General features: G+C 39.3%; 6 protein-coding genes across 7 annotated transcripts in view; 3 read left to right on the top strand and 3 right to left on the bottom strand.

Moving 5' to 3' along the window:
• The window catches only part of Pfdn6 (prefoldin 6), a 150,997-nt gene that overhangs the window by 35,069 nt on the left and 93,884 nt on the right, over positions 1–22,044 (bottom strand). The gene's annotated exons all lie outside the window — the stretch shown is intronic.
• LOC135705344 (leucine-rich repeat-containing protein 57-like) lies at positions 1,949–3,144 on the top strand. The gene is made up of 3 exons (XM_065227031.1): positions 1,949–2,378; positions 2,433–2,769; positions 2,832–3,144. The coding sequence occupies exons 1-3, from the start codon at positions 2,042–2,044 to the stop codon at positions 3,133–3,135; spliced, it is 978 nt and encodes a 325-aa protein (XP_065083103.1). The 5' UTR covers positions 1,949–2,041; the 3' UTR covers positions 3,136–3,144.
• LOC135705339 (alpha-amylase A-like) lies at positions 3,178–4,966 on the bottom strand. Its single transcript, XM_065227025.1, has 3 exons — positions 4,763–4,966; positions 3,393–4,703; positions 3,178–3,325 (listed from the first exon to the last, which is right to left on the bottom strand). Exons 1-3 carry the CDS (start codon positions 4,946–4,948, stop codon positions 3,314–3,316), a joined length of 1,509 nt encoding a protein of 502 aa, XP_065083097.1. The 5' UTR covers positions 4,949–4,966; the 3' UTR covers positions 3,178–3,313.
• On the top strand, positions 6,854–8,718 carry LOC135705338 (histone acetyltransferase KAT8-like). Its single transcript, XM_065227024.1, has 2 exons — positions 6,854–7,127; positions 7,189–8,718. The coding sequence occupies exons 1-2, from the start codon at positions 6,954–6,956 to the stop codon at positions 8,527–8,529; spliced, it is 1,515 nt and encodes a 504-aa protein (XP_065083096.1). The 5' UTR covers positions 6,854–6,953; the 3' UTR covers positions 8,530–8,718.
• LOC135705346 (haloacid dehalogenase-like hydrolase domain-containing protein 2) lies at positions 8,746–9,732 on the bottom strand. Its single transcript, XM_065227039.1, has 3 exons — positions 9,570–9,732; positions 8,989–9,508; positions 8,746–8,928 (listed from the first exon to the last, which is right to left on the bottom strand). The coding sequence occupies exons 1-3, from the start codon at positions 9,659–9,661 to the stop codon at positions 8,755–8,757; spliced, it is 786 nt and encodes a 261-aa protein (XP_065083111.1). The 5' UTR covers positions 9,662–9,732; the 3' UTR covers positions 8,746–8,754.
• LOC135705317 (uncharacterized) lies at positions 15,092–22,038 on the top strand. 2 transcript variants are annotated; one of them, XM_065226988.1, is made up of 5 exons: positions 15,092–15,556; positions 15,635–15,874; positions 15,941–16,112; positions 20,930–21,695; positions 21,770–21,854. In XM_065226988.1, the coding sequence occupies exons 1-5, from the start codon at positions 15,181–15,183 to the stop codon at positions 21,773–21,775; spliced, it is 1,560 nt and encodes a 519-aa protein (XP_065083060.1). In that variant the 5' UTR covers positions 15,092–15,180; the 3' UTR covers positions 21,776–21,854. The 2 variants fall into 2 exon arrangements, with proteins under 2 accessions (XP_065083060.1, XP_065083059.1); XM_065226987.1 differs by having other exon boundaries at positions 15,093–15,556; positions 20,930–21,690; positions 21,770–22,038.

Raw genomic sequence — 22,044 nt, forward strand, 5'->3', positions numbered from 1 at the left:
AAATCTACTACAGTCTGTAGATGTGGAAATTCAGATACGGTTAATGGTTTTAGACATTCTCTATTTATTTTCCATATTACTCATTTTACGGTGATTTATGTGTTCTGGCCCTACTGGATCTAGAACAACTATTATACTCAATCTTCGAGCAATTCGCACATCATTATACCAGAAGGTCAATAATCATAAATTCCTTTGTATAAATGACTCAAGAAATCGATGAGGTTCAAAAGAAGCAAATCGATTAATTTTTTTCGATCGCCATAAATTTGCCAAAACTTTTACAGAGTACAGTTTTAATTTTTTCTAGGAACGCTCATAACACTTGGTACCATTTGATAACTAACCACGAGCTTAGTTCGGGTGACATTTTCTAAAACATGATGCTATTGTTTACAATGTGAACTAACTGACATCTTGTCTTGTCATACAAGTTTACGAATAGAACTAGCATGAGGGTGATTATTTAAGGAGTACAAAGATGGCCGTCATGATGGCTGATATGCCCTATCACCGAGGGGGGCGACACATCTAAATCTCAATTCTAGATGCTCAAAAAATCTCACACTAGCGAATCAATCTTCGAAAAATCATCTTTAATTTCTCGCATCTACTTGCATCGTGCTTCATCTTTTTGCAGGAAATCTTCAAAATCGACATAAATGTTCTTTCTATCTACTCAGCGTGCGTGCAGCTAGCCACAGCAAAACACAATCTTTTCTGCATCGTAGATAGAGTCGTCCCCCTCGCCTATCACTTCATATTTTCTAAAGCACACATCTTGGTGTAAATGAGATTAACCAGAAATAAGGCTTCCATAGTGGTTCACCTTAACCAGAAATAAGGCTTCCATAGTGGTTCACCTTAACCAGTTGCACAAATTTGTAGGTGGTATAAATCCCAGATTATTGTACGAGTGATGCAGACGTGTATCCGCTACTTCATAGTTAGAATCACTAGGGTTTAATCCAGGGTTGTTAATCAATAACCGTCGATAACGTCTGCGAAAATTCACCATTGCAGACGTTAAGGCTGACGTTATCGACGGTTATCGATTAACAGTCATTGGTTGGAAGTGAACAAGTGATGCAACCTACAACGATCGAGATCTCTTGGTCACGTCCTAACAACTAGTGAGGATAAGAGGCCTTGTTAGTTCAGTTCGGCACTTACTAAACAGAGATGCACACCCCTTAAAAGTGTGTTGTAATTGTGGAAATTGTTAGTACGCAAGGCATGTTAATCAAATGGTCTCGGTGCACTGAATACGAATAAATACATTGATCCAACTCTATGCATATGAGTTTTCTACTTTAATTTAAATACTTTAAAACATGGTTAAGTTGCATTGAAGAAATAAAATAAAACAAGAATTACATTAACCTTTAAAATATTGGGCCAGGTACAATTATATACAGATGATCTCCAGATTCATACTTAAGCAGCATCAAGCAACGATTATCAACTTTAATATCACTCAATCCAAAACGGAATCCTTGGCTTTGACCTTGAAATGTGTCCTATTGGCGCCAGCATCGTGATCTACAAATGTTGTGGGTTGTAAATTTACTCACGTGAATAAAGCTTTGAAAACAGTGGCAACATCAGATGATCGCACACATCCCGTGCAAAATTCTCTCGCAAAACGTCGTTCAAAAATACTTTCATTCATCCTGATCATGTAACTACTTATAGGTTTCACTGTGAGGTAAGAGGGGTTTCTTCTTTCTAAAAATATGAAACTGCTGTTTGACTAGGAGAAAAAGTTGTATGATACTAAACAACCATCCATAACGGCTAACCTTTCCCGCCTTACTTCGTGTGATTCGTTCTTGAACTACATTGAAAGCAGTCGACTCTAGGCGAAAGAGCGCGCGCGCGCATCTTACGAACACCACCGCAAGGGGTATGTGCCAAATTGAGACCGAAAATTTTGCTAGACTTTGCACCAGTAGCTTGGATCGTGATCATAGTTGTGGTGTTTGGATGCATTGTACCAGATCATTGAACGTACAGGTGATTGAACGAAAGACTTCGAATCATGAATTGTGGAGTGCTGCACTGGAGCTACCGTGATTTTCGCCAAATGCCCGAAGAACTGCGAACGTGCAGTGACCAAGTCGTGGAAGTGTACTTGAAGGAAAATTTTATTCCGTCAGTCCCTGCGTGGTTCTGCGAGGAAATGACTCGGTTGAAATTCGTCTGCCTCGCGGGCAATATGATCACTGAAGTACCGGAACAAATATCCTTGTTGCAAAATTTGGAATCGCTTAACTTGTCACAAAATTTGGTTGAAGCTCTACCGAAAACTATAGGAAAATTACGTAACTTGTGCTGCTTAAAGTTGGGTGAAAACAAGCTCACCAGGATGCCAAAAGGTAGGGAAGTGATGACAAAATATTTGCAATCATATGATTCGAGTTTGATTACAGAAATAGGCACCCTGGAAAACTTGGAAGTTCTGGATTTGTCCAAAAATAGACTTACTGAAGTTCCTACCGAGTTGGCCAACTGTACCAAGCTCAAAGATTTGATTTTGGATGACAACTATTTGTTATGCCGCATACCGACTAAACTCTTCGCAATGCCTCAACTGATGTTTATATCAGCCGAAAGATGTAACCTGGTACTGCTTCCCTTCATCTTGAACACAACTACTCTGGAAGGCGTGAAAGTGTTCAATAACTACACGCTGACGCATTATCCCATGGTTTTAGAGAAGTTCATGCAACCAAGCTACGACCTATTTACTGCCATTAAGCCAAGAAAGTAATTGTGTGTTTAATAGATTAGGTACTTTGAAATGATAGCTTATCAAACCCCCCACATAGGATTTCGAAGGCATACTTTTATCAACGCGTAAGCTGTGACGCAATTCCCCACAATCTAATATTTCCCATCGAGTTGACGACCATCCTTGACCGTCGAAAATCCACCCACACACCGTGCTCTTTGGTCGAAATGTGTATGCGGAGATGCAATCTTGCCAAGATGTTCGATACGAAACGATCAGATAATTGCCTGCCGCAGAGCTTGAGTCGAAGACTTCAGAACGGGCCTTTAGCGGTTTGCGGGAGTGTCCCTTGTTCAATGGACGTATTTGGAGAATGTTTTCTTGGATTGGTGAAAAGGTAAATTGGATTCAAAAGGTTTCAATAGATATTGCAATGAAATCAATTAATTGAAATTATTTATTTAGACGAAAACAGAGTCGATTGGTAGTATTCAGCATACTATTTTGCTCCAAATTGTGCACCGACTTGTGGTTCCAATACAATTGTGATATCTATGACGAATTGAGTTGGGCGTTGGTTTAAAGACGAGACTGTGGAAGATATGCAAATTAATGTAAAGGGTTATAGAAACAAACCAGTTTTCCTATCTACACTCACCTCAATATGGAAAGCCACAACACCATCGTAAGCATCGTGGGAAATGTGAATAGATGCACGCCCATCAGGAAGAACCGTAACAGAGTTACCCGTACACGAGTGTTCAACTTTTTCACCAGAGATGACATCACAGTAAATTCCAGCAGGTAGACCAGTTTGAAGAACTTCAAGCATATCTTGCTGACTCTCATTATTGAAGGCCACAAAACCACAATTACCACGAGAGAAGGCAATTTTGTTCGCACCATTAGACCACCAGTTTGCCACTGGAGTTCCCCAACATACGTTTCTAAAGTTGATCATGTTCGCAATCTGACGCCATCGGTGTTCACAGACCCACCCGTTGCCACAGGAACCGTCCGCATTGATCGATGGAGAAATAATGTTACCATTGGTATCCTGTGGTGGTCCTTGGTCCTTATTGGCGAAGAAGAACGAACTCATGAGACGTAGTTGACCGAATGGATGGGCAGCAGCGAAGGCCGTAGCCATCTTGTAGGGTTTGGGCACTGTATGGGTCAAAATTCCGCCATGATCACGTTGGTTATCATGATTATCCACAAAGACGAGTGAATCCTGCGATGGCAGAAAGCCCCACTCTTCTCCAAAGTTTTGCAACCACACGAGTAGATCATTACCGCTAAATGCCCGTGAAATGTAGGACGAATATTGGAACTCCGTTACTGTGCCTAGATGATTGTATTCCCATTTTCCAACGGCCTCATGTGGACCACCATCGATAACCTCTTGCATCAAGAAAGCACGCGATCCAGGAGCAAAGCCAAAGTTAGTGTTCAGATTGTTTAGTCTGTTAAAGATGACTTCCATATCTTGAGGATACATATGCTTGGCGGCATCAACTCGGAAACCAGCCACTCCAAGCTCAATCAGATGGTCCAAGAAGTCAACGATCCTATCACGAACCCAATCTCTGCTTTGATCCAAATCTGGTAATCCCAAAAGTTCACAGTTTCTTATCTGCCAAGCGTCACCCCAATCAGTAATTGAGCACGATGGATTGAAATCGAGTATGGTGAACGGAACAGCTGGGTAATCACGATCACGCGGAGTTGCAGTAGAGCCAGCAGTACCGGTTCCTACACTTCCATCATCCGGATGCGCAGCCATATGATTGATTATAATGTCCACATATAAACGTACTCCAACTGCATTGCATCGGCGCGACATATCTAGGAAGTCCTGCTCGTTGCCTGAACGCGTCGCTACTTTGAACGAAATTGGTTGGTATCGTTCCCACCAAGGACGATTATTTCCAAGTTGAACGATGACATTCTCGTTGACTGGTGATAACTGAAAAATTACAAAATCAATTCAATAAATTAAAAAATTCCAGAAAATGTTAGTTTTACCTGAATACCACCATAACCACGTGGTCCTAAAAATCTCTCACATTCCTGTGCAATATCGGAGAACTTCCACTCAAAGAGATGCACGATACCACTGTGTCTATTCCAGAAGTGTGGGTTATGCTGACCTTGTACGTTGGCCACTGCCAACAGGATCGCTAAGGCCCAGGTGGCCCGACAAAATGTCATTCTAAGACAGCTCTCTAAGTTTTTACACGGAGCCCAATGGACAAAACAGATGATTTTCGAACGTTTTGGTCTTTATATAGAAGGTCGTTATCGGAAAGTAATAATTATAGGTAGCAAACCAATAACAAAATCAGCATAAATGATAAAGATTACATTATTGGTTGATAGCGAAACAAAAATGAACGTACGATCATGAGAATATCATTGAAACAGTAGGACACGGTATCTAATCTTGCCGAGGCAATGCACTGAAATTGCCTTTTTTTCACAAGACATCGGTTAATAAATATGTATCTGAGATTTGTACCATTACAGACATGTGAATTCAAATATGATAATAATAAGCAGATGATAGATTGCATATAACATGGGACAGTTATGTGTATAACGTATAGCATAGAGAAGACGCACAAACACAAACTGGCAAGCGGAAAAAATGTCTTGACATTTCTAAACTGTTTTCTGCAGACGACAGAACATTTGCGTACAAGACCAGCGGCGCGACATAAATTTATGTCATTTAGAATTTTGCTGATTTCTGGCATTTATTTGATGTTTATTGCATGAGAATATAAAATAAGAACGAATACTTACCACTCATAAGCTTAGATGTTTAAAATAATGCGTAAATAAGGGAGTTAATAATTAACTGTCATACGCAAGCTTGCAGCTAAAATGTAATTTCAAAAAACTGTTTGAAAAATAATGGGCTACGACATTTTTACAATTCTCTATCTCCGCCGTTTGCTTGTAATGTAGAAATATACGACCGCCCGTGTACTGGCTGTTTTATTTTGCTCTAGACAATGGTTTTGCAAAAAATGTACTGTTGCAACCTCTGATACTGATTTTTTTTATTAATAAGTTTTTCTTCCAGATACACCGTGGAGACTGAGCCTCGGCAAAACAATGTGCAGAACTGGTCGACTGTAGAAATCTCGGCAATACAAATTAAGTGTGTAGATAATGACTAGTAATCGGATTGATGACTTATTCTGGAATACTAGCTAAGCATGTTTAATTTACTTTATGTTTAAACTCAACCGAGTCAATCACAGGTAGTCCATGGTTAAGGTACACTGGGTTGAATCCTGGGTTATTAGTTAGGTACGATTCTGCATGTTTTAGTTTAATTTTAATATTGAAGGTCAAGTTGGACACCTGAAAACCCCACAGCTTACTCTCGTTCTGTACGTTAAACATAACGTCGGACGTAGTGCGCATTACAGCGATTACAGCGCATCATTGTGCGAATACAGCGCCCTACACGGTAATCGCAAAATACCCAATAATGACTATAAAAGACTCTATATTGACTAAAGCCCTACAGTAAAAGTATGGACGTCTGTCAAAAGTTGTTCCAATCGAACCGTCAAAATGCACCGCTTTGCTCGATTGGAACAGATTTTTTTTCAGTTTTGTGGTGACAGTCGTACATACTTTTACTGTAGGGCTTTTGACTACACAGTAAGCATTTTCGAGGGAGACTGGGACTACCCATTACATGAGTAAAAATATAACCCATTTATGAAAGTTCTATCCTCGCCAACCCAACGCAAATTAACACCATCATCGGAGAGTGGAAACTTTCCCCAACCCGATGATGGTGTTGGTTTGCATAGGCGAGTCAATAGAAAAGGGTTTCCGAAGTTTTGTTCGCAAAGCTGATGTGCTCTTTTCTGGTGTTGATCGTGATTTGCTTGCTATTTGACAGCTTAATTGGTTCCCGAGATTATCCACCAGACTATTAATATAGCGACTATATAAAGTACGCCCTAATCACGAAGCAGTCCAGCTTATTTGTCGCTTGGCACAGATCTATTTAAAACTAAACGAGTGTGAATGTCGACTAATTTCTGGCAGCTCTACTGTCAATTTCATGAGAACAGCCAAAAAAGAAGAATACTAACCTCGCAAACAAACACGCAAAATCGTCCATTATTACCGGAGTGCTTGAAAAGTAAGAAAAAGTTGTGAAATCTTGGTCCAGCTACTTCGAATCCGAATGAAATCGACGGAAATGGTCGCTTCCAAGACCACAAAAGTGAGTGAACAATTGGAAAAAGATGCCGAAAGCGATCCGATCAAGCAAAGTCTGAAAGCCGGATCGGCGTCGTCTTCCTCTTCGTCGTCGTCATCATCCTCGAATGCGAAGGAGGCGTCTTCGGCTTCTGTGGAGGTAAACAGCGATTGTTTTGATGCTATTTTCCGTTTATGAAATATGTTTTTTTTTTTCTTAGTGTGGAAAAAGTGAGGATGGCGAAGACAAATTGGTAATCGGAGCAGAATACATGGTTCAGCGGCAGGACGGCTCCTGGCATTCGGCTCAATTGATCCAAAGCCGCCAGAATCCATGCGATCCGAAACAGCTGGAGTATTACATTCACTATGAGGGGTTGAACCGGAGGTTGGATCAGTGGGTCAGCAGAGATCGTATTTCCAGTGCTGTGACGGGAGCGGATAAGAAATCTGTTGGACTGTGTGCTCCCCTCGTGCAAGATTACAATGGTAAAAGTCCTTTAATAAGTACCGCTGGAAATGTGAAGGATTCGCCCAAAGTTGGAAAGCCAAGTGGCGATGTTGATATGACAGACGGTGATCCGGATAGAAAGATAACTCGAAATCAGAAAAGACGTCACGATGAAATTAATCATGTGCAGAAAACATACGCAGATATGGATCCCACGACAGCGGCTCTGGAAAAAGAGCATGAGGCAATCACCAAGGTGAAGTACATCGACAAGTTGCGGTTCGGAAAGTTTGAGATTGATACCTGGTACTTTTCGCCCTACCCAGAGGAGTACGGCAAAGTAGGAACGTTATACGTTTGTGAATATTGTCTGAGATATATGCGCTTGTCGAAAACGCTGCAGCATCACAAATCAACTTGTACTAGACGTCAACCGCCAGGTAACGAAATTTATCGCAAAGGAACAGTTTCCATTTTCGAAATCGACGGAAAGGATCACCGCTTCTATTGTCAGACTCTCTGCCTAATGGCCAAACTGTTCCTGGATCACAAAACTCTGTATTATGACGTTGATCCGTTCTTCTTCTACGTGCTGTGTGAGATTGACAAGGACGGCCAGCATATTGTAGGATATTTTTCCAAGGAGAAGGAATCCCCAGAGGGAAACAACGTAGCATGTATTTTAATTCTTCCGCCGTATCAGCGCAAAGGGTACGGGAAGCTGTTGATTGCTTTCAGTTATGAACTCTCGCGCCGTGAAGGCATCGTTGGTAGTCCAGAGAAGCCACTCTCCGACTTGGGCCGATTGAGTTATCGAAGCTTTTGGGCATACACTTTGCTAGAGCTGATGAAGGATTATCGCACCACGACAATTAAAGAGCTTAGCGAGCTGTCCGGAATCACACAGGATGACATCATCTACACACTGCAGTCTATGAAGATGGTCAAATACTGGAAGGGACAACACGTGATTTGCGTTACGGGCAAGGCAGTCCAAGAACATTTGCAGTTGCCACAGTTCAAGAAGCCGAAACTTATGATAGATTCGGCGTATCTCAAGTGGACCCCGCAGAAACGAACCATTCCGGTGAAGCAGATCAAGAAGACGTAAAGGAGAATGCTGTTTACACGTAAAGGTTACTTACAGTAAAGTTGGGTATGTTTCATGTTTTATTTTATGTGTATTTTCGGCTCCTCTCCGTATGTGTCGGACGGGGTTTTACATTTATCTTTAAAAAAGTTCCAACTATGATCTGTAGAATATATCTTTAATCTACTCGTAACTCAGAGGCTAGGTTTGTTAGAGTTTGAAAGAATCTCCTTCTGGGTGTTCTATTTATTTGCTAACCATTTCGCCAATTTGATCAACGACGGCACTGAAATTCTTGAAGATACCGCTAACTTTCGGAAGAGAATTCTGTTCGTATAACTCCGGTTGATACTTTCCCGTTTCCACCAGATATCCCTTCATTCCGATTGCCATGGCTCCAAGACAGTCGTCGTTTGGGTCCTGCACAAATTGAACACTCAATATTGAAATACCCCTTTTCCATACAAACATTCTACTTACATCACCAATCATAACGCACTCCTCAGGATTCAAGCCGTTCGGCAAGGCTGATCTGAAGAAATATTCGTTGGGTTTTCCAATGCAAACGCTTTTCACTCCAGAACTAAACTCCAAGCCCTTCACAAAGCAACCAGGACCCAAAGAAATTCCTTGTTTAGTCTTGTAAAATTTGCCCTCATGGATGGCAACCAAGCGGGCCCTTCCCTTGCTATTGTGTAGTATTCTGAATGCCTCGTTGATGTAGTCGTAGGAGAACCGCTCTGGAGCTAGGCCTATCACGACAGCATCATGTTCCCGTGTACTATCATTTGCTGGAAAATCTTTCCGAGCATCATCCGTCACGATGTAGTACGGATTGAGGCCATTATTCTGAATGTAGTGGGATGCTGCCGTGAGGGAGCTATAGATTTCGTTCTGCTTCAGTTGGAATCCAATTTTGGCGAGCCGTGCATAAAGCGACGATACACTTTCCTTGGTCGTATTGGTGACGAATTTTACCGAAATTCCCAGCTCTCGCAATCTAAAACACCAGTATCGAAATTGTGAAAAGCAATATATGATCCGAGCTAGAGATGATAAACCTATTCAGTGCTTCCACGGCACCTTCCGTGGGTTGGTCCTCTATGTGTAGAGTGCCGCTCAAGTCAATCAGCGCTGCTTTTACGGGCGCCATTGGCGGATGCTTGGAAAAACAATTTCCACCAGTGGAAAACGGTCGGATGGTCGATGCTTTAATAATGACCAACTTGAAGATGTGTTTGTTTATACTAAATATTGGAGGCAACATTTCTGACACTTATCATTTGTTTTGATACTTTGTCATTTGTCAGCTTATAGAATAGGGGAGAGTGGTTTTCACTATTTCCTTATGTAACAAAATATTACCGTCGAAAATAGATATACATATTGCTTTTCGCAATTTTTTATCTTATTAGGTGAGACTGTGTGTATGGCTATACAACATTCTGAAATCGTTGTGTCTGTAAGTCAAGGTCACAACATATCATTTAAAATCTTCAAAGGTAAATGACGACTTCGACAACACCATCACCGACTGTCATAGGTAAACTTGAGTGCTCTGTATTAGTCAAACAATGCCCTGACATGATGTAGGGTATTGTGGGGCAATATGGCTGTTTGTGTGTTCCTATAGGTGTTTTTTGATGGTATTTTCGTGTGTCCCTACACTAAGAAATTTTCAAAGATTGTATTTATGTGTCCCACACATAAATTTTTGCAATGTGATCAACATATGATATTTTATGTGTCGGATTAATTAATTAATTTATCTTTATTAGGGAGGCTTTCAGCCTGGGGCTGGTTTGCCTCCATATCTTATGTGTCGGACAAAAACCATGTGTACTATTCATTTGACACATACATTTCATGTGTACTTCTGAGTAGATTCTGTTTATGTGTGCCCGCATAAGCGCGAACCATAACTTGACCTTACCTAAAATGGTAAAAATTGTTTATAATCCCTGCTAAACTTTAACTGAAATGGTTATGGAACTTTACATGAACGTTTGTGTTTTTTGGAAATGTATGGAGAAAACAAGAATTTCGAATGGTAATGGTTCTTAACAACCCATTATTTGTAAGGGCCAAACATTGTACAAATTCCTTCTGAACTATGAATGTACTCAATGGAGATTTAAGCAAATCTGCACTGAGAACATAATTAAGAAATTATACAGATTTTTGTCAGCCAGATACCAATTAAAAAGATTTTTGCAACGATTAATCCTCATTATACATCGGTAAAATTTAGTTTTAGTTTTTAGTTTTAAGATGTCAATTAGCCAGAGACAAACCAGCCCAAGGCTGAAAGTCTCTTTAATGAAGAAAAAAAAAAGATGTCAATTGTGTTACTGACATGCAGTTATAGAAACCCTGTTTAAAATACTGAATTACCAAGGCAGGAACAACGTTAAAAAAAACTTAGATATATATCATAATTAAAAAAAAATGTTACATCCCGGCTACTGGCGCTTACCATGTTTAAAATTAAAAATTTACAAAAATGAGGTGCCTTCCAGTTTTTGGAAACACTTGATTTCTATCTTTTTTGTATTCTATAAAATGTGTCGAATACTTTATTCAATTTGAGATTGTATTGAGTTAGAGGTTCATGTGGCATTTCATGAAAAAAATCCAGAAAGTTCTAGTACATATCTGCGGAAAGTAATAGCTGATGAGGTCGTGTTGTGGGTAGGCACTGAACCTGGATTTTTTTTTTATTAATTGGCAAATCAAAGTTGGCACTCGTGGAGAATAGAAGAACTATGAGAGTGATGATGGTTTCAAAATGATACACGGTGAGGTATACGAGTGCAATCTTTAAATGCTTTTATTTTGCAAATGGAGCATTTTATTTAAATTTGGTTAATGCTACGCTAGTAGAAACCTTAAGGCCTACTTAATAGACATATACCTAATATAGAAAAAATAATTTCTTTCAGATTTTTATATCCAGACATAGATTTCTGGTTTTCTACAACTGTAGCAGCAACCAGATTTAAATAAAATGCTCCATTTGCAAAATAAAAGCATTTTAAGATTGCACTCGTATACCTCCCCGAGGAAAATGTTGAAACCATCATCACTCTCATAGTTCTTCTATTCTCCACGAGTGCCAACATTGAAAATCAGGGGACATCAGGAAATTTAGTTTTCTTCATTGAGTCGACACCCTGTTACACTCCAAAAAATCTTCACGTTGATTCTACGTGAAAAATCACGAAAACCCTTAAACATCCCACTTCAATCATTTTCACGTACCGCAGATCAATGTCATATGCAATTTTGATATAATTTACGTAATTTTCATGTCGGTTGATACTACGGGAATTTCACGTAAAAAGTATGTGATAAGCATGTACCTGTTCATTTTAACAGAAGTGTTCGGGATGCACCAGGTCAACCGTGATTACTGTTCGTCATGTTAATTTGAGCTTCTGTGCAAATTTTCAGCAAAATCGGTGATGATTTAGAGGTGCTTCAAGTTAATTTTATGTTTTTAAGGTAATTTACGGCTTATAATATTTGTATCTCGAGACTGAATCAACGAAAACTGCTGTAACAACTTTCATAGCAAAGCTAAATGTGTTATCTACCAACTTTGTGACCAAAGGTTGACTATTCAAAGTGATATTATTGAAGTTTGACTAGGATCTAATGTGGCCCTTAACTGAAACTTTTATTGACTCTGTTATCTTGTGAATTTTAGCTATAATAGCCTCTTTTCTAATTTTTATCTCCCAATCTATGGAATATACACGAAAACTATGTTTGAACGAAATTTTTAGAACATCTTTAGAATATCTTCGAGCATGAAACTTTCAGATATCTTAAAAAGTGAAGAATTTTAAAGTATTTGTTCTACGAACTTTCCACCCATATGATATAAAAAAAATAAGTTACGGCATAATGTTCCTTAGACTGTTCTAAAAATTTCGTTCAAACATAGTTTTCGTGTATATTCCATAGATTGGGAGATAAAAATCAGAAAAGAGGCTATTATAGCTAAAATTCACAAGACAACAGAGTCAATAAAAGTTTCAGTTAAGGGCCACATTAGATCCGTTTGCGTTGCGTTGACGTAAATTTGATAGTTAGACAATAGATTTAGCTGTCAATTTGCCGCAACGCGTCCGATCCGGATCTAATGTGCGTGGGCCTTTAGATTGACAGAACATAGTTGCATTGACCGATGACTGTTTCATTGATAGATGATTTTTTTAGAAATATGAATTCTCAGTAGACGTGTTTTATTTTTATCAAAGGCAAGTGTCAGGCCATCCAAAATGTTCGTTATTTTATGAATTGCTGTTATGGCTCGAGTGACACTGACTATGGTGTGAAACCGTCCTGCCCGCACTCGATCGATTAGAAGACGCAATAGTGTGTGTGCAATAAGCTTAGCGGTCGCACGTGTACTGATGGGAAATCCAAGTATTAAGTAAGCTTTCAATTGTTGCAAATAAATTATAAGAATAAAATCCTTAAAAGCACCCTACCTTTGTATTTTTACGCCATTTCGGTAAGCATCTTTAAGAAAGAGTTTATTCCATCTTTATGTCTCATACAGCATCTAAAATTAATGCTCTGGGGCTTGTCTCACTTTTGGTGAGTGGTGCACTATCCGTTTAGAATAGAGCATACAGTCCCTTTGTTGTGGGAGCATATTAGTTTATATATTGCCCCGCCCTATTGCTATGGTTATTTTGCTTAACGACGTGTTCAGGGAATCCTCCAAACCATTTGTGAAATAGTTCTATAATTTGGGTTATCGTTCGGCCGCCTAATTGAAAAACTCAGAATTTTAATGTTTTCTAAAAAAAAATCTTTACTTCTATGTTAACTGCCACTGAAGACAAATAAATGATTACAGTTTATTTCTAATTCCCAATCCAACGTATAACGTGATTATACCGTTAATTAAAATGAAACGGTAAAAGTATAGCTACTTTTCCTTAAGGGGGGCGTATTATACCTGTTTACCCTAAGATGTATACATAATCGAATTGAGCTACACTCATAAAATAAATCACATAAACAGTGGAAAATATCCATGTGAATTTCACATAACTTTCATGTGATCCCATAATTGAAAATTGCACCACTAAATCACATGAATGTTATGTGTCCAATGAAATCTATATGATTTCTCATATAGAATTTGTAATGCTATGTAAAATACTAGGTAAAAATCATTGTTTTTGTTTTTGGAAAAATACTATGTGCGTTCCTAATAGAATTTAAGTGGAAACTTTTTTCAGTGTAGTGAAGAAAGGAAGAAAATTTCACCAGTTTTTTTTTAATATCAATACAAGCAGCCATCACAGAACGTAAGTGAAAGTGTGAAAGAATCAGTGTTTCAAAAAGTGGGAGAAAATGTTTGTTCACCAAGCGATGCGTGTGGATGCGCTTCACACGGGTTTTCTATGGGCACTCACACCATTAAAGCATGCTGCTCATGCAAACTGCAGGCAAAGTTTGCCTTCTACCGCTAGATGCGCTAGTGTCCACAAAAATATTATGGAACCACTTTTGGATCCGAAGTTCCATTTCTGTGCAGCCGTTTCGGTTTGTCGGTGGTATCACCTTAAAGGATTTTGAAAAAAATCTGTTTATTCTGAAAATATTTTTAAATTTAAATGGGGTAGTTTTTTTACGTGGGGGTTTTAGAGTTAGTACAAAATAACAAGCCGATGATATCTATCAAGCAATAAATATGCCGCCGAACACTGCTAACGATTTATAGTGCTCTATTGGCCATCAAGCGGTTATAAGTTTATCGGAGCCCATCCTCCCACTCTCAAGACCGTTGTTTCCATCGTATATATATATATCTAATCACTCATAGCTGCTTGGCACAACACATGCAGAGCGATAATGAAACACATTTCTAGAGGAAATTTATAAAACATCGCAGGGATTTTCTGCATCGATGTTTTCTAATTACCCTACGAAATAATTTGCATCCATGCTTCTCTCCCTGAACGCCACAAGCTCAATTATCATCCCGGAAAAGTCACGAATGATCTCATATGTTTTTAAAAGACTAGAATGTAAAAAAACACTACGTAATAAAAAATATACATCTCTATGAATAGCCTTTAGACAACGTTAACAGTAAATCGTTGTACATCGCCATTTTATTCGAACGAGGGAAAATTGATGAAGAGAATCTTTCATTGATCCACAGGACGTTTTGTCAAATTGCTCTAGAATTATTGCTGATTTCGTACCTGATTGGACACTATTTTCGCACTGGTCATAAAAATTAAATACACAAGAGTCTAAAGTGGTGCAAAATGCGCAATAGTATTAATTCTTCAGGGAACTCACATATATTGATGGAAACTTGCAGTTGTAGTAAGTAGCTCTCTTTTGTGTTATCCGCGTTTTGCGATTGTGTGTTGTCTTCAGAAGCAATCGTTACCATTTCAACAGAAGCGTTATTCCAAATTTGATTATTTTTAGCTTACACGACTCACATCAGTATATTTTTTCTGTGTCACAAATTAGGTATGTAATTGCTTTCGTGCGTGGTAGATGCGATGTACCCAATCACTCGTTTGTAAGATTTCAGTCGCTCTGGTCGAATTGATCGTTTACTGGCATTTCTTCACCAGCATATAGTGTATAATATCGGCTCGTGTAATATTAGAGCTGGCGCCTGGAACAATGCCAAGCGTGGGCGTATTGCTGCTCGTTTCCGTGTTATGTCTACCGGTGGCACTAGTGAATGGTGTTTCGATTTTCCCAACCGATCAATTGGTGATCAGGGAAGGTGCCGGATTTCTAGTTCACCTGATTTCAGATCAGCTTGGCGATCCGGTGCGATGGATCCACTGCTCGGTGACCGTTGGCGGGGCCTCGTACAGTTTGGACAGTGATCAAATACACGTGATTAATGGACTGACTAAGGTGCAACGGTTTGGTGTAGATGCTTGTGGAATTCGAGTGCAAAATGTACGCAAATCACTGGATTTGTGGACTTTGTCAGCGTTGGATTCTGATTCGAAGAGTTTTGAGAAGCAATTAAAAGTAGAAGTGTCAAGTAAGTTGTAGATAATAGCAAACGGATAAGCTTAACATTGATTGATAAATCTGATGATTTAATCGCGCGTTTTGACAGTCCCCAAACAGATTAGCACGCTGAATGTCACCATCAGTGATACGGTTCGCTCGTATACGGTCACTTGTCCCGAAGACAGTTCACGCCGATTCTGTCGCATAATGGACGAGGCAGACGGTATCTACGACGGTTGTTCAAAGTCGTTCGAAATTACTTGGAAAACGGCTCAGTTTCGCTGCCGAATGCTCTACTGGGGCGATATGGACGAAACGGAGACTGTGATCAACGTGCTGGTGGAGAGTAAGTGCATTGCATTCCACTGATGATATATGCGAGATAATTATTTAATTATGTGCTATTACTTAGAAAGTAAGCGCGATGTGACATGGTCAATTGAGGAAAATGATTCACACGTCGTATTGACCTGTCACTATCGATCGAAGGTCAGTCCCTGTCGAGCGGTGTCCTTGGCAAGTCGAAGACAGATGATGCTTTTGGATGCACACCTGGCAGATCGTTATTCAGCTTATAACACCAAGTAAGTATCAGGGTGGCACAGAACGGGGATAGCTGGGAAATAACCGGGAATTGAATAAGTAACCTGGGAAAAACTGGGGAATTTTTGATGAAGAACCGGGAAAATCATGGAACCTACAAACCAAAACTATTACTTGAGATTCACTTGCAGTTTCACGCACTCACACTCAATCTAATGTTCGGCCTGCTAAACACAACCCGTAGAGTAAAGTGGAGCAAGAGTACGCAGGCGACAAAAGTACGCATTGGTCCGAGAAAGGCAGGTATACGAAATGATGGACCAATTATTATAAGTTCGATTGAAGCCTCTACTGAAAACAAGCTTCCTAGAAAAATATTGTGTATTTTGAATAATCCACCAAAAAGTTATCTCATTTTTTTTCGATATTTGCATTTGGATAAGAAATTTAATTTTTTTTTTGAAGCGGTATAACGATATTATAGATGAAGATTATAACCTAAGCATTCCAGTATTAAGATTGATCTATATGATTGGCACTTTATGGTATGTATCAGCAGACGATATAGGAAAGACGTAATTTATGGGAGACCCTTTTCATTATTGACTTCGAGTGGAGCAAGAGTAGTAGTAGCTCAAATCGTTTCGATTTTGAAAAATGTTGATGGGGTCTGTTTTTAATCTTTAATTAGTATGCTTTGGTGCAATAATATTACGGAATATATAAATTACATCAGATTAGTACGATTTTATGCTAATTTCCACCGCTAAAAACCCGAATTTATCCACCTATAGTGTGATCAGACCCTTCTTACTTATTCAAGTTTATTTATTTTATTGTCATTATCAGTGACCAAGCCCCCCCACCCCCGTGTCATCCAGTGACGCTACGCCACTGCCTGGGGGTACCCGGAATATATCCGGGTGTAGTCTATTTGGTGAGGCTACCAATCACCTTATCATCGTATTTTAATGTGATTTAATGGGTTTTAATTCAATTCATATTCAAGCAACTTCCCCGGGGTACCCGGAACATGTCCAAGTGTGTCCAATGTGGTCTGGAACACTTAACACGACTTGCATTGATCTTATTTTTGAATTCTGTAGTAATTTGATGTGTCGCATGATGGTTTTAATACGTTTTCCGTTAAATCCAGCGTGAAGGCCCATATTCACCGGATCTTATTCCGGCCATATCTCCGGAACCGGTTCACCGATTCCAAAACCGTTCAATAGCGTTTAATGGGACCCCAAGACCTATCATTTGGCGCCTACCCAACAAACAATTTTAGCTGCAGCTTAGCTTATACAGGCAAAAATTAGCTGCATAAGGCAAATTTTGGCTGTATAAGCTAATCTGCAGCTAAAATTGTTTGTTGGGTAGTTTGTCCAAATCGGTTGAGCGGTTGCTGAGAAACGTGAGCGCATTCATTTCGTTACATACACACACACATACACACATACACACGTACACACACAGACATGTTCCGATCTCGTCGAGCTGAGTCGAATGGTATATGATGGTTTTGATACGTTTTCCGTTAAATCCAGCGTGAAGGCCCATATTCACCGGATCTTATTCCGGCCATATCTCCGGAACCGGTTCACCGATTCCAAAACCGTTCAATAGCGTTCAATGGGACCCCAAGACCTATCATTTGGCGCCGAGTTTGTCCAAATCGGTTGAGCGGTTGCTGAGAAACGTGAGCGCATTAATTTCGTTACATACACACACACATACACACACACACACACAGACATGTTCCGATCTCGTCGAGCTGAGTCGAATGGTATATGACACTCGGCCCTCCGGGCCTCGGATCGATAGTCGGTTTTTCAAGTGATATCTATACCCTTCTTTGTAAGAAGGGTAAAAACTACCAACTCTTAACATATGAACAAAGAAAACAGATGAGCGAATACAAATAATATGTGCGTAAAGATGACGAACTAAGGTCCAATTTTGAATTGTTATTCATTCAATTAAAATAGACGTTTTTGAAATATTTAATAAAATGCGCACTCTTGTCAGACCTACTTTTATCAGGTTACTAGCTGAGTGTGCCCGGCCTTGCTTGGGATTCAATGTTAGCTTGAGTTTATGCGCCGATTCAAAAAAGCATGCTATATTGTACGTAGCCCCCTCTTTATTATCTAAGGGGCTACCCCCTATAACCATCTTCTTATAGCAAGGAATACGTATGCCAAGTTTGGTGCAAAACGGCGTTCCAGAGTTATGCTCGAGGAGTGCATCGATTAGCTTGGGACCGAAGAGAGTACCAGAGCTGAGCCAAAAAGTTGAGCACGTTTCTTAGGGACCTTCTGGTATGTCGAATTGTGTAAGCCTAGGGATGGCTGAATAATCAAATTTAATATTTGAACCTTTTTTTTTAAATCTTTTAAATCGGAGAAATTTTCAAAAACCTATATTCTAGGTATTTTCCAAGATCACAGATTTGAAAAACATCAAAATTAAGGACCTTGTATAATTTTAAAGGCACATGAAATTAGATGATATTTTCCAAACAAAAACTCATTCCAAAGGAGTTCTTCGGAGGATTACAATTCAATCTGAAATTAATTCCAGGAAATCATCAAAGGAACTCGGATAAGAATTCCAGAAGAGTTCTGATTTGAATGCCAAGGAATTTTTGATGAGAAATCTATGGAATGTGTTACTTCACTGTAAGCGAATTCTTAGGAAACTTTCAAAGTGATTAGAGTTCCATGGGAAGGATTAAAATTCATGGGTTTTCGAAAATTAATCGATTGACAATTCTGCGAATAATTCCAAAGGATTTTTACTGAGGAACATTTCATGGTTATTCCAAGGAAAATTCCGAGGATGATTCCAAAGAAATTTCAAGGAATATTTCATGGTGATAATTTTTAGAGAATTCAAATAAGAGTTCAAAGGAAATTGTGAGGATCATTTCAAGGAATTTATGGGAGTCCTGAGCAAAACTTAAAAGGAAAAGTTCCATAGGAATTTATCGATAATTCAAAGTGAATTATGAGGAGAGAATTTTCTGGAGAAATCTTAAAAACTTAACTACTGTATAAGGAAGCTCGTCAAAATGTTTTTATATCTGGGTTAATGACCATTCGCCCTAATGGCCGGACACCCTCAGGGCGAGAGTGCAACATCCAGAAATGACCAAAACCTTTGATATTTTACAAATTAAATTTCAAGAGCTGGCAATTGCGTATTTTGTGTATATTGGCTTAATATTATAAATTAACTACTCAGAACTTCCATAAATCGAACTTTAAATCATATGAGTAAATAAAGCTAGATATTCCAGTAAATGGAGTATTCCGGTACTATTCTTGAAATTATAGACGATAAAAAAATATTTTCTATATTCTTATAATAAGTCGATAATTCTATAATTCGATGGTCCCTTAAATATTGAGTTATGGAGAGTTGACTGTATTGAATATCCGGTATAATTTTGTGCGTGAAAAGTTAGAGCAGAACATCATCATACTAGACCACGTTAGAACAGGTTAAGGGAGAATGTTAGAGTTCCTAATCACTGAACTATTGTAGAATTGAAGGCCATAATAATAATAAAATAGCTTTTATCATTCGTTGTCCAAACCTCTTCCGAGTCAGCCCTACTTTTATCAAATCTTAATCATTTCCCCAGCAATTGAATTAACCAATATTTAACCCTTATAGCCCACAACTATTATAGGACTAATTTTAGTCACAATCAAGTTGCTACTTAGTTTCTAATACCTAATCGGTAATCTTTCTTCAGCTGCTACATAAATGTTCCTTTTACCTCTTTTTTAATCTTTGCTATTGCGAGTAAAATGTTTACTTTTCATATTATATTTGTATTTATGATGTGCAGAAGGCCTGTAACTAGTAATGAACTGTAGTTAATTGGAAATCACTCGAATTTTTCGCTGGTATTTGTATCATAAGTGATAATTTTGTGTCAAACTGCCCCATCTCCTCCAAAATAATGTTTTTCGGGGCCCGAGGCTGAAAATCTCTCTAATAAATAACAAAAGAAAAAATGTTTTTCGGAGTAACGGCGTTTGGGGTCTTCATCAGTGCTGCAAAATCTCGACAATACACGGTGATATTGACAATTCTGCTTTGGTCACTCATTTGAGCTAACAGTCATAGTCAAGGCAAACCATGTCAATTGTCAATGACAATGCTGTCAGTGACGAACATGTGTAGATTTTTATATTATTTGAATGACGAAATTTACTGACTTGAGCAACACAATTACATGAAGCCGTTAATGTGACCAAGCATCTACCTCCTGAACAACTTGGATAACAATAATGTGACACAGAATGTACGAAATTACATTTTTTGTTACCAGGTGAATCTTTGTCATTGACGAAAAAATGAATGAGATTTTGACGAAGGTTTTTTTGAGGATCAAGTCTGTCAGTGACTATGTGACGAACAATTTTTTCAATATCGCGTGAAAGTCTGTCAATGACAATGACAAATCTCAGCACTGGTCTTCATCTTTTACATTATCAAAATTTGTAGTTACGCTGGAAGTCGTTTTCAAGCATCGACATTCACTAGCTTTTCTTAGGCATTTGAATACCATGAATAATTTCGCGTGTCACCTAACTCCGCGCATTTTTACCACAATTTGTAGTGGATTTTGATATTTTCTAAACTTATATTTTTCCCATACACTATAATACCTATCTAAATTTATAGCAAATCCTCATTAAAAATTTGGTTTGAATTTTACAAAAATGCGTGAAATGGTACCTCACGGTACGAATAATTCCATATGATACCTAGTTCAAAAAGGGGACTTGCAAACGTACGGCGAAATTTTACAGACCTCACCTTAATTTACAAATTTCAGAGTATCGTTAGGAATTTGTGCCTTGGAGATAAAGAAGCCTCTCCTCAAGGAGGACTACGGTATATGGCGCATCTATCTACCTCTCTCCGCTAGCGAATACACCGGTTGTGTGTTCAATGTGGAATCACAGCACGACGAACTCGCCGACGAAAATGACTTGCTTGTGCCACCACCGACAAAATTGATAGAGGTGTTTCATGATCCACGGTCCGCTAGTACGACGATGACCGAGCTAAGCTGTGAAACCAGCCATCCGATCGATTATTGCTACCTTACGGGTCCTCAGGGTGGAAACTATGCCCCAGATTCGTTTGACCGGTTGAAAACGTTGGGATTTTGCCAGTTCCAAGTTTCAAACATAACGAGTGGATTGTGGGCTTGCGGCTTCAACGATGCTAACGGTGGCGAGGATCGGATGAGCTATTTCGATGTAAAAGTTTACGGCCAGCCGGGCAAAGCGATTCCTTCTCAGATTAAGGCAAGCAAGGGTGACGAGAGCAAGAGGATGTTGTGTAAGACTATCTTGGAGCTTCCGATTGAGATATGTAGATTTGTAAGTCCTTCTGGGGGGGTTCACGGTTTGTCGGAAAATGTTGTGCCAGGGGATGGGTCAAGGTTCAGGTACTATGGAGAAGGACTACGAGCTGGAGAATGCGGCATGGAAATCACAGAGGTGGAGAGAGAAGATTTTGGCTGGTGGACATGTGCGATCAAAGTTCAAGGGAAAGATTACACGATCGGAATGGAATTGATTGAAGAAGGTGAGGTGAGGGTGGTAATGTTTTCGGAACAATATAAGATTGACTTTATGTCCTGTTTTTTTTTTCATTTACGTTTCAGTTATAAGCCTGACAGCGATCGTGGCCATTTCTGTCACCGTAACCATAGTTGTGTGCGCTGTAGGAGGCTTCTTCGCGTACAAGAAGTTCAACAGACGACGTTCGCTTTACCAGCCCGGCATAGGGCTTTCAACGGGTGGTTTGTCTCAGACTTCGAACGGCGGCTAGACGGGATGTTTTTCGACGTGCCTTACCAAAGATTGTGTAATGAAGCACTAGATGATTTAAAATGTGTGTACCCACCTAAATAGTTGGGATGTTGAAAAGCTTGCGTGG

The sequence above is a fragment of the Ochlerotatus camptorhynchus genome, unplaced genomic scaffold, assembly GCF_037179485.1.
Source record: "Ochlerotatus camptorhynchus isolate MF236.1 unplaced genomic scaffold, CSIRO-AGI_Acam_v1.1 ptg000265l, whole genome shotgun sequence".
Lineage (NCBI taxonomy): Eukaryota > Metazoa > Arthropoda > Insecta > Diptera > Culicidae > Ochlerotatus > Ochlerotatus camptorhynchus.

Bases quoted from the DNA above. Each gene is read 5' to 3' on its own strand.
- LOC135705338 (XM_065227024.1), top strand. From the start codon at position 6,954: ATGAAATCGACGGAAATGGTCGCTTCCAAGACCACAAAAGTGAGTGAA. The intron at 7,128-7,188 runs GTAAACAGCGAT...TTTTTTTCTTAG, and splicing joins CGTCTTCGGCTTCTGTGGAG to TGTGGAAAAAGTGAGGATGG.
- LOC135705317 (XM_065226987.1), top strand. From the start codon at position 15,181: ATGCCAAGCGTGGGCGTATTGCTGCTCGTTTCCGTGTTATGTCTACCG. The intron at 15,557-15,634 runs GTAAGTTGTAGA...GCGTTTTGACAG, and splicing joins ATTAAAAGTAGAAGTGTCAA to TCCCCAAACAGATTAGCACG. The intron at 16,113-20,929 runs GTAAGTATCAGG...TACAAATTTCAG, and splicing joins TATTCAGCTTATAACACCAA to AGTATCGTTAGGAATTTGTG.
- LOC135705344 (XM_065227031.1), top strand. From the start codon at position 2,042: ATGAATTGTGGAGTGCTGCACTGGAGCTACCGTGATTTTCGCCAAATG. The intron at 2,379-2,432 runs GTAGGGAAGTGA...GTTTGATTACAG, and splicing joins GCTCACCAGGATGCCAAAAG to AAATAGGCACCCTGGAAAAC. The intron at 2,770-2,831 runs GTAATTGTGTGT...CCCCCCACATAG, and splicing joins ACTGCCATTAAGCCAAGAAA to GATTTCGAAGGCATACTTTT.
- LOC135705339 (XM_065227025.1), bottom strand. From the start codon at position 4,948: ATGACATTTTGTCGGGCCACCTGGGCCTTAGCGATCCTGTTGGCAGTG. The intron at 4,704-4,762 runs GTAAAACTAACA...GTAATTTTTCAG, and splicing joins GTGGTTATGGTGGTATTCAG to TTATCACCAGTCAACGAGAA.
- LOC135705346 (XM_065227039.1), bottom strand. From the start codon at position 9,661: ATGGCGCCCGTAAAAGCAGCGCTGATTGACTTGAGCGGCACTCTACAC. The intron at 9,509-9,569 runs GTTTATCATCTC...CTGGTGTTTTAG, and splicing joins GCCGTGGAAGCACTGAATAG to ATTGCGAGAGCTGGGAATTT. The intron at 8,929-8,988 runs GTAAGTAGAATG...CAATTTGTGCAG, and splicing joins AGTGCGTTATGATTGGTGAT to GACCCAAACGACGACTGTCT.